Genomic DNA, 11,928 nt, shown 5'->3' on the forward strand with positions numbered 1-11,928 from the left:
GTGTGAGTTCACTTAACTCAGTCTGGGAAACAATCAGGAATAAAGGTCATATTAATCTTCTATTTTTTATTGGAAAGAAAAAATATCAACAGCAAATAGTTCGTTTAAAGCTTTTCAGATATGTCCAATACCTTATTTATTTGATGAATTGTATATTTGATGTATATTAAGAGGTTCAAACGCCTAAAAATGTCGAAAATAAGAAAAAAATGCAGACCAGTAAGATATATAACCATGCAGACTTCATGTTAAAATATAAACGTCCTATAGTGGAGAAAAAGCTTAAAATTCATAATGAAAAGATATTTTTCACCAGTTAATTTCTTCCAGTTCCTGGTCACAGTGACACAAAAACCACGTGATCAGCATGGCCCCTATAAATACCTTTTGAGAGCGAAGGAGGATAGTGTGACAGTCTGGTTGGTATACCCACCCAATCCGTGCGTAAAACAATATTTTCGAGAGCTGCTTTGATATGCAGAAGGAAAAAAAGAAGCTTTTTTAAACCACAAATCTTCTGTGTGGCTGCAGACGAACCCACGCATCAGGAGGAAACACAGGATCATCAAGAAACACATCTTTTGATGTCCTTTTTACAGCCGTGCGTTAGAAGTTTCCCAGATTCCAACCTCGCACGGCCACCCTTGGCCGCCAGCAGACACCGGGGGACGCGGATTGAGAGGTCACTCATCCTCTTGTCTTTTGTGACAGTTTCAATCATGTGTGCGTTGAGTGGTTGGAGGTAAAGCTGCAGGGGAAGCAAAAGCGTGTGAGGGGAGGCTGTGCGTGTGCGTGCGCTCTGGCTCAGTAGCTTCACTCGGAGAAGGAAAACGTCTTGGAGAGAAGGAGGAGTGAAGCCGCCTGTCCGAGGATGACTTTGGGCACGGATATGTCCGACAGCTCTGCTTTGTCTGAAGATGTAGACATTGATGTTGTTGGTGGTGACATATCCGTTGGGAATGACGGAAAGTACATCCACCACGACTTCAACTTGGACAATGACTCGGACGATAATTACTCCCAGAGCGCAGGGGAGAGGGTGCCGTCTCCCGGACTCAGCAGCTCCGACTGTCCTGCAGAGCAACTGGGCTCCAGCGCGGAGAACGGAACTGCATTAGGGGACAAACCCAGGAAAAGTGCACTTGTGAAGCCACCTTACTCTTACATCGCCCTGATCACGATGGCCATCCTCCAGAGTCCCAAGAAACGCCTGACCCTCAGTGAGATCTGTGAGTTTATCAGCAACAGATTCCCCTACTACCGGGAAAAGTTCCCTGCGTGGCAAAACTCCATCCGCCACAATCTTTCCCTGAACGACTGTTTTGTGAAAATCCCCCGGGAACCAGGCAACCCCGGGAAGGGCAACTACTGGACCCTGGACCCGGATTCTGCAGACATGTTCGACAACGGGAGCTTCTTACGCAGGAGGAAGCGCTTTAAGAGGCACCAAACCAATGAAATCCTCCGGGACTCTGGTGGCTTTCTACCCGGGTTTGGATACGGGCCGTACGGATACAACTATGGACTTCAGCTGCAGAACTTCCATGCAGCCCACGGCCATTACCATCCACACCACACAGGTGGTTCGTTCCCGTTTCCCAACGCCCCCTGCACCTTGCCCTCATCAGCCTCCATATTCCCAGCACCGCATCACCTGCCTTCTCTACTCGGGGCCGATTTAAGGAAGCCCTTTTACCCTCACCTTAGCCCCTCTCTGCCAACGATGAAGACGGACTCTAGTAGCGTTCCGAACCGGCCTTCGTTCTCCATTGACAACATCATCGGCGCGGCCAACTCCACCGCCTCGTCCTTCAGCGCGCAGCCGAGCAGCCAGGCTCAGATCCTCGCCATGCTGACTCCTGCGCTGGCCTCTGTTTCCACTCATTTGAACTTATCACAGGAGGGCCTAATACCACCACAAAGTCAGACTTTTCCAAACAAAACACCGACTATGAACACTTGTCCCTTTTAAAGACTTCCCAAAGTGGAAAAAGTACAAATCTCCCTAAAAACTCTTTATTAGAAAATAGCCAACTGTGGCGTCGTCCTGCGTAAAAGGGATTGTTCTCACGGAATAAAGTAAGAGTGATTTTGCTCTCCCACTTTCACAAAAAAGAGGAGAAAATTGTTTATTTATGGGTTGTAAATATACACAAGTATTATTGTTTACAATGCCTGCCTAAAATCTGACTTCATTTGTAAGTGAAAAATAAATCTTAACGATAACTATTCCTAAATTTGAAAAAGATTTTCAATGTGATTTATTATATAATTATTTTTTTTCCTGTGAGTGTGACACTCTTTATTATTAGAGGCTGACAAGAAAACGCTAAACTCAGGTTTCAGTTAGAAATGGAAAGGGATATTTCTGGCATGTTTTATTTTATTTCCCTTTACCACTACCCCTGATTGGTGAACTCGTGACTGTATCATTTCATGTTGTTGGTGAACACGTAGTTTATATGTGGTTTTGGTGTAACAGGGTGAAATACCTCCCTCAGCCTTTTATTTGTTCCCCCTGTTCACAATTTAATCTGTAAAACATGCAGTTATGTCGTGTGTTGCCATTAGATGAACACCTTAATGTCCATAGGTCATTTTTGTTGTAATGACAAGAATAATAAATGTTGAATCAATTGAAACATATAACCGTTTTCTTCTATGGAAATGTAGACATTTGGTCAAAAGTGATTAATTTCTATATACAGATATTTAATTATTTTATTTTTTTATTATACAAAATATTTTCATTTAGGACAGCCATTACTTTAAGACTTTGCTTTTTCTGCCAATCGTAATTATTATTAAATTTAACAACAATTTTAAACAATACATGGCCTTCTTAAGGTGTGCAAATGATCAGAAAATCAGCTTTCAAATGTCTTGGTTAGATGGTGTGATGCAAATAGCCGTAAAACGTTCATGAATATCACGCAACAGTGAGCAAGCATTCCTCCGTGTGTGGCTCTTTCTCGGTTATAAAGGGACTATTTTCTGACAAGTTACAAAGGGCCCCCAAAAATGAATAGGGGGACGTTCGCAGGCCTCGGAGGTCCGTAATTGAAAGTGAACAGGGGACATACCCACGGTCTTTTGGAGCTTTTCGTTGCTAATTTGTAGCAGCATTTTTCATCAGGCTCCAATCCAGTATAATGCGGCTTTTTTGGGGGCCGCTTGTTGATGTTGTCAGTGCGGATCCCTGGTCCAGGGGAGTGAATGTGGCGCAGTGAGCGGTCTAACACCCCCCCCCCCCCCCCCCCCCCCCTTTGTGACACACACACACACACACACACACACACACACACACACACACACACACACACACACACACACACACACACACACACACACACACACACACACACACACACACACACACACACAAGCAATCTTCTCAAAAGGCCCTCGGTTTGCTCCGCTTTCATGTCATCTGTGCTGTGTCTATAGGTCCGTATAAAAGAAGAAGCAGTAGGACTCGTCCGGCTTCAGAAAACAGGCCCAATTGGCCTTTTTTCAGAGTTGTTTGAGCACGTTTCCAGACAGAAGGGGGATGTAAAGCCTCCTTTATTTACCAGATCTGTGCGTAAATGCTTAAATTGGGATTGTGGGTGTTTTGACAGATGATCATTGAGGATGAAGGGTGGGAGGGCTATGACTCCTGCGTGTGTTTTCCCCTCATTGGAAGTCTTTGAAACGAAAACCAACACATGCCGCTTTCATGCAAAGTTGGCCTTCACCTCTTCTTTATTCCTCACCCAAATCCAACAACAGATATAGTCAAATGAAGCTGGGATGTAGGATTTTTTTCTTTTCTTTCTTTTTTTTTTTTTTGCGTGTGTGATAATGCCTCCCACCCCAAAATAACCCGCTAATTGGTATCCTTCATAAATAATTTGCAGAGTAAATGAGGCGGAAAACATTTGCCAACTATTTAAAGTCTTCTCTCTGCTGGGGCCTCTTTGGGCATTAAGTCATTACGCACAGCACCAGGCTGATAAAATCCACATCAAGCGATCACTGAGGTGATTAAAACATTGAAATAACGACGGGTTAGATGATGGAGAACATTAAATAATAATTAATCATAATTTTTTTCTCTTTTTTTTTTCCGTGCGCATCTCGTCGCAGAGTTGGTTGGTTTGTTAAAGTTGTCACTATGGAGACCACCCACCCAGGGTCCGTGCGCGTCTCCAGCCCATTCACACACCACCGCGCCATCGACATTTGTCATCGTTCGTGACGTTTTGTGAAACAAAACAACAAAGCAGCGCTGAGTGAGATGAGAAGTGACATCCAAATGAGTTAACCGTCGCCACGAAAACACTGATATATTGCACGACTTTTTCCATTACTAACCACTTCCACATGAGCCATTTTAGCGTCAACAGCGTTCAACTTTCCTTTCGACTATTTGCTATTATATTTTTTGAGTTGCTGCTTGTTCATGTAATAATGATGATGATGATATATATATGAAATAATAATAATAATCAGAACACAAAGTGAAAGGATTTGGAGTGATCAATAATGTATTTCACTTTCAGACTGCTTTCACTGCACTCTGTCAATACAAGGACGTCTGATCGATGCGTCTTTATCACTGCATTGCCTTGAAAGACACTGGGACAGATGGTGTCTGTGTGTGTGTGTGTGTGTGTGTGTGTGTGTGTGTGTGTGTGTGTGTGTGTGTGTGTGTGTGTGTGTGTTACACATTCAAGGTTAAGGTGGTCAATAAAATGTTATGTGAGTAAAGTCACCATAATATAATAAGAAAGATGTTGCCTGAGCGACATACATTTTTAACTTTAACATAAAAAATAAACGTTTTGCCTAAAAGGATATCAATTTTATTAAAGTACTTCATTCAGAATCATAAATACTTTATTTACACCAGGGGGAAATTACCACAGACGCTCGATAAATATTATAAATGATAAGAATAAACATGTTGAACATATTAAATGACAACAAAGAAATTAACGGAAATTAAGGTCTATAGTTTCACACTAATAATTTTTACAATGTATGCCTTCTATTGTTATGGACTTACACGCATGCACGCGCTCCCACGCATAGTTACAAAGGATAAAATATTTATTATAATGCTAAATATACAAATTAAATGACTTATTTTGACAGCATTATCGACCTTAGAATAAAGACTGGGCAACACGTGTGTGCACAGCTCTTTGGCTCTTGTGATGCATGTTGTGCTGCTTGTGCACAAAGCAGATGGACGTTCCCGTGCACGCCCCCGGTCCAATGCAGGCTCTCCCAGTCTGGAGGAGAGGTGCAGCGGCCCCGTGTCTTACCATCAATTACAGCCTCCCACTCCCATCTCTGCTCCCAGTCTCCCTGCAGCAGCCGGTGTGTTTTTGCAGCACAGTGAGGAATCCTCGGCTTAATTCATTTATAGTGTGTAAATAAAGTCAGGACAGTGAACTCCCCATCATCTCTGGAAACACAATATTAACTTTGGAGGAACTTCGCCCTGCAGACTCCGACACATTAAACGAGCACCTGCTGCAGAAAATGAAGAACAGGGACCCCCCCCCACCCCAAAAAAAAAAAAAACCGCCCACCTTTCACCCACTCATTTTATCGTTGGGGTATTAATGGCTAAATTAGCTTCAGGGATCTGAGGAATCAGAGGAACATGAGAGCTGGGGATGCTCTATACAGTAACAGTGATGAGTGTTGATTGTAAAGTCTATCTTTAGTTTTACCACAGTGGTTCTTAAACTTTTTTGGCCCGAGTGCCCCCTTTCTCTTCTGAATCCAATTACTAACTAAGACATCAATATTATCTTTTAACTCAAAATAAACGTCATAAAACTCCATATTTTTAATGCTTTCGTTGACTAATTTTCAAAATTCGCTCTCTCAAGTGTACACCCTGTATATAGTGCATACCCCCATTTGAGAAACACGGTTTTAACAGACCCACTGCGTCCAAACTATCTCATTATGAATACGGGGAGAGTGCACCTCAGTGCCAGGTGATGGGTGCCCAGTTTTTATATTTGCATCGCACGCATAATTCAACATCTGCTTTATTGTGAATCAAAGCATATAGTTGCATATCATACACACAGGTGAAACAATATGTGCAATATACACTATAAAGAAGCCGCACACGATCTGTGCCCGTCAATGGGATCAAAAAGATGCATTAAACCTCAATGACTCACCATAATAATAATAATAATAATAATAATAATAATAATAATAATAATAATAATAATAATAATAATAAACTTTTAACTTATCTTTATTCGTGTTTTCATGGATACATATTATTTATTGATCAGTTACTCATTGAAATAAAATAAAAAACATGCGTAAATATTTAATGCTGTTAGCAATGGTCCTCCTTAAAATACAGCAATTGACACGTGACATGCAGATAAATAAATGATGTAATTCTATAAATTGGAACATTTTAATGCGGTGTCTAGTGACTGTGCAGCTTTGATGGAGGGACTCATGCAGCTGCTGCTATTCTCTCTCTGTTTCTCACGCACACGCACACGCACTGTCTGCGGTGTCATGCGGGTCCTTTTACCGACTTTTTCCATTTGACCTTTGAAGCCAGTGAGTTACACTCACAAGGATGGCTCAGACTTTTACACATGAACCTGATGCTTCAGTGTTTGTTGGTGTTCTGGCTCTGTTACCACTTTTACACAATGTAAAAATAGCCTTAGAATATGGCTACGTTGTCATGTAGGCCTGTACATTTTTAATAAAATAATGTTAAGACACTAAAACTTATGTCCACACAGAAGGGGGTGAAATTAACATGTTAATTTTTTTTTTTCTATTTGCACATACAGAAGCTTTGTGTATTTGAATATTATGGAATCATCACCAAATATAGCGACCATGTGTTAATGTCTTTTTATATAAATTATTCCAAATTACCTTTAAATGTACGTGTCTGAAATAAATACGTCTAATTTAAAACAAGTTGGTTTTATTTTGGCATTTGTCTTTTATCAGCTTTAAATGAAAAATAATTATTCTATACTGATGGATGAAATAGTTGAATAAAAGCCAGCTGTTGTAGAAACATAGAAACCCCTGCAGCAGCCGCCCTCTGAAGGCTGAAAATGAAACTTTGTTTAAGCTATCATTTAATCTATTTTCAGTGTGAAAGTGTGTTTTCTAAAAGCAGAGAGGGGGGGAAACCTCGCGATAAAATTGAAGTTTACCATCCAGAGTGAAATGCGATCACGCCAGGGTCGTGGGGGCAAACTTTTTAAGACTAATGTTTGTTTAGAGAAGTGAGCGCTGTCTATGGGACTCCCCGTTCTCTCAGAATGCAGCACTAATGTCTTCACCAGGCCTGAGTAGACCACCAGCAGCACACAGAGCTGCAGCCTGTTTACACATACACCAAACATATAATGATCAAACTAGATTATTAGGAAATTAATTTTAACAAGAAGTTACCCTGAAGTCAGTCATTTTAAAAAAAATATTTTTCTAATACAACTACATTTAAGGTTTTTTATTTTTGATTGAGTTCCAGGGTTTAAATTATTTAAAATGACAAAATAAATAAATAAATAAAAAAAATACAAATTTGTCATAAATAGCTCATCCACATTTCTGTCTTGCTGCATGGGAATTTAGAAAGTGTTAAATCTGACATGCAGCCCCTGGTCCCCAGCGCTCACAGAGCAGCAGCGTGTTTTCTTACAGTTTGTGAAATTGAATTAGATATGGTGGGAAATGTGACCTGCAGCCAGACCGAGCCATCCCTCCACCCCTTAGGTTTTAAGTGTTCCTTAAGGTATTTTCTTCTTTTTTGTTTTCTCAGCTGGGGCTGCCATTAGGTCTCTGTGCTGGTCATCTCTATCTTTACCCACACACACACACACACACACACACACACACACACACACACACACACAACACACACACACACACACACACACACACACACACACACACACACACACACACACACACACACACACACACACACACACACACACACACACACACACACACACACACACACACACACACACACACACACACACACACACACACACAGAGTTGAGGACCCAATGTTCTCCAGGGTTGGGGTCAATTACATTTTTCAATTACATCTTCAATTATTCATGTTAGATTACAACTCAATTACAATTATGTTGTCCTCCATTTCTTCTGTTAGCATTTTGACTCATGTCTTAAATCAGCTGTAAAAATATTTTCTATCATCTAATTTGTTTTTTTATCTCTTGGTTACCTTGTTAGGTTTCCTATAATCAATGTAAATATTTGTATTAATATTGTTGATGTGGGCATCTGAGCCTTTTTTTTTGTCATTATACCCCTCGATTTCAATTTTCTTTTAAATGTTAAAATGATCCTCAAGACAACCGACAGGTAAACTTGATATAAATCATATTTTAATAACTGTTAAATGTGTAAGCCATGGAACTGTAACATGGTTCCCCAGTTTTGCATTTAATACATTGTAAAAAATAGTTTTTCCTGAAATTTTCAAGACAATTGCAATTACAAAGTAAAATTATCAGAACTCAATTACAATTCAATTAAGGTTACAACAGCAAAGTATTTTTCCATTTATGATTTCAATTAAAATTATGTCATAATTGTAATGAATGACCAGTTACTCCATTACAATTATAATTGACCCCAACCCTGTTCTCCAGCACTGGTCATGTGTGCCCACTTTGGATCTGAGGCAGACTGAACAGCACACACCAGAACCTGCATTAAAAAGTACATGCATGTCCTCTTTTTTGGGTGGTTTTTTAGCTTTGTAAATGTGTTATATGGACTCTTGTAGTCATTCCATTTTTATATTTCAGCTACATATGAATGCATTGGCTCAAGAAAGGCAAAATTTAAATAAAACAGTAAGCATTTAATATAGTAGAGCCTGACCCATAGTGCTGACACGATATTGGAGTTTTAAAAAAGCTGATATCTGATGTATCTGCACAATATGATTCAAGACAACAAAGCAAAACACTACTAAATGAAAATATGGAATTTTAATTATTAGCACTGTGAATAAAAGAACTGCAAAGCTAAGGGATAAATAATATGAGGCTAACTTGTGCAAACTGTATCACCAGAATATAATACAAAAAATAAATAAATACTGTAATTCAGAAATAAACAAACAGTAAACATGGATTAATCAAAAAAGGCAAAATGTAACTGTAACCAATGAAATATAGTGCACTTGTAATGTATTGTCATTTTGTAATTATTACTGATTCAAAAGTGAACCAGTTATAATGCAAAAATCACAGCACAGGGCCACAGAATTTCCAGTTTCATAGAGACCACTCGTTTATAATGATAGCTAAAATCTGCCTAATTAATTAGTTGCACTGATTAAATGGTTGTCTTTGATTTAATATACAGATTATATAGAATAACGTACAGCTGTTTGTTTGTACAAATGCAAAGCCTGCTCGCAATTTTTCTTGAATCATGCTGCAAAGGCAGGAAATTTGCTCCTTGGGTTTACATAAAAATGACTAAAATCAATACAAAAAAAAAATAAAAAAAATAAAAAATTGGTGCACTTTGGACTGAAAATTAAAAGAATTATATGAATGTGTACATTATTATACATTGCATTATAATGTAAATCATCTAATATCTCTGTTTCTATCAAATATTGTGGAAAAACACATTATCTGTCTTTCTACATTGCACAGCCTAAATAGTACTCCCATGTCATCTGTGTGATTCTGAGCTGGAATGGAGAAAGCCCAGGTTCAAAGGCAAGCCAAATGAAAAGGCCAAAGATGATGGCAGATGAAGGCCACTCTAAGGACCCTAACACAGGTGAAACATCACACATAAAGGAAGGGAGAGAAAGCCGAGAAACAACAAGATCCACAGAGAGGGAATAAAGCAGTGGTGAAAGAGCTGGAGATTGCACTCTGAGTAGAGGTAAGGGGGCGTCCCATCACATGTGCTTCTGAGTGTGTGTGTTTGTGTGTGCATTTGTATGGGGGAAGGTTAATGTTGTTCATGACTGGAGTCATTTCACAGGGCTGAAGGTGCCGCCCAATGATGGATTAGATGCTGAAGGGGCGAGCAGATGGGTAAGTAGAGAAAGTGAGGTTAAGTGCTAGATGTTGCTGATCAAAGTAGATCAAGACTGAGTGTGTGTAAGACAGGGAGAGATTAAACCAGCCAAAGCAAACTGTAAACATACAAAATACCCCCCAAAAAAACAGGAATACAATTAGTTTGAGACATTTTACTCTATACCTGCAAAGAATCAGCATTTTATCAGAAGATTATTTACATTTAAGGAATTTATTAAAAACAAGAGCACTTAAAGAGCGCAAACCTCTGCTAAGTGCCACATATCTTCTTTGTCAGACATATTATCAGTTATCTGGATCAATAATCCTAATCATGGCACTATGATCAGTCACACTTTAAAGGCAAGGAAGAATTTTTTATTTTGTGAGAAAAATTGTGTGACTCCAAACTCTGGGGTGTAATTTAGGAACCTAACTGACATAATGGAGTCAAAATGCAAATAAATCAGTCAATTACGAACTTTACAAAATTTTTGAAATTTATGAGAGATTGCGATTTTTTAAATTTTTTTTATTTTTTTTTTAACTTATCCAGAATCAGAATATTGATCCAGATCCTCTCCAAAATGTAATGGAATCTTCCATATGCATAAAGTCTATCTTTGGTTAAAATTTTGTCTGTACTGTTGACGTAATCCTGCTAACAAACAAAAAATAACACCTCCATGGTCGAGGTTATATTTTCTATGTTTTATTGTAACAATTATTTTGCAATGTTTATAATTTCCTACTAATGTCACTAATTTTCAGTGCTTGAAGAAAACAAGGCAAGAGGGACTGAAGATAAACTTGAGCATAGATGTGTCAGATTCTGTAAATCAGGGATTCCTGCATATTGTTATATTACAAACACAGTACGTTTGAAACTTTCTTTGAAAACGTTCAGGAACCTCACCTGTGTTCAAACTGACTTTAAGTGACTGCTTGAGCCAATCACCGATCATCGGTCACATGTACTTGCAAACTGAAATTGCCCACCTCAGTGCATGTTAACCAGCAAACCTTTATGTTCACTTTCAGGAATAAACCTTGTTTTTATTGTGTTGCAAACAAACCAGCCTCACATCCAACAAACCCTAATAACACTATATCTATACTAAAAGCATGAAGAATCGTGACCATGTGGTAGCTCACAGTTACATATGCCAGCACTATTTACTTTCACATAACAACAAACTTATCGAAAACAAGCCATAAATATCACATTTACATAAAGACAAAGATTTATGTCATCTGGAATTACAGGGGTCCCCGACTTCTGTTTCTGCTCCAGTCCAACAATATCATATGTATGCTGTTAATGTTAATTTTGTATCCTTGATAATATTACAGACCCAAGTTAGCACTAGCCGACCATGCACCACGACCCTAAATAAAGCAGGTACAGATGAATGAATGAATGAACTGTACCAACTGTTGGACCAATAATGTTCCACATTTGATCTTAGCCATGCACCCTGGCTGGGATCAAATAGCCTTGCCCTAAAGAAAGCGTCAGTATGAGTTGTGAGAGGCAGCCCACACAACCAGGCGCCAACAAGGTTTGAGGAGGAGGGAAGTGAATAGTTGGCGTTCATGCCTGTTTGTCCTCTTCCATAGTGTAGGGTAGCTAGCTGGGACAGGCTGTGCGGGTGGCTGGCCTGTCAGTGTGCTGCCACAGGCCATTGTGTCAACCAGGGATTGATGGGGAGCAGCGACAGGAAGACCAACGTCTGTTGGGAAAGAGCAACAGGAAGACAAACAGATGATGGAGGTTCGGAAGGAGAAAAATCCAGTTGTGAATGATGTAAGGCAAAAGACGTGACACTTTACAGGG

General features: G+C 39.5%; 1 protein-coding gene across 1 annotated transcript; it reads left to right on the top strand.

Moving 5' to 3' along the window:
* Positions 1-419: 419 nt before the first annotated feature.
* foxd2 (forkhead box D2) lies at positions 420-2,646 on the top strand. Its single transcript, XM_028443571.1, has one exon. It carries the CDS (start codon positions 872-874, stop codon positions 1,970-1,972), a length of 1,101 nt encoding a protein of 366 aa, XP_028299372.1. The 5' UTR covers positions 420-871; the 3' UTR covers positions 1,973-2,646.
* The last annotated feature ends 9,282 nt before the right edge of the window (positions 2,647-11,928 follow it).

The sequence above is a fragment of the Gouania willdenowi genome, chromosome 4, assembly GCF_900634775.1.
Source record: "Gouania willdenowi chromosome 4, fGouWil2.1, whole genome shotgun sequence".
Taxonomy (NCBI): Eukaryota; Metazoa; Chordata; class Actinopteri; order Blenniiformes; family Gobiesocidae; genus Gouania; species Gouania willdenowi.

Coding starts and splice junctions, on each gene's coding strand:
- foxd2 (XM_028443571.1), top strand. CDS start 872: ATGACTTTGGGCACGGATATGTCCGACAGCTCTGCTTTGTCTGAAGAT.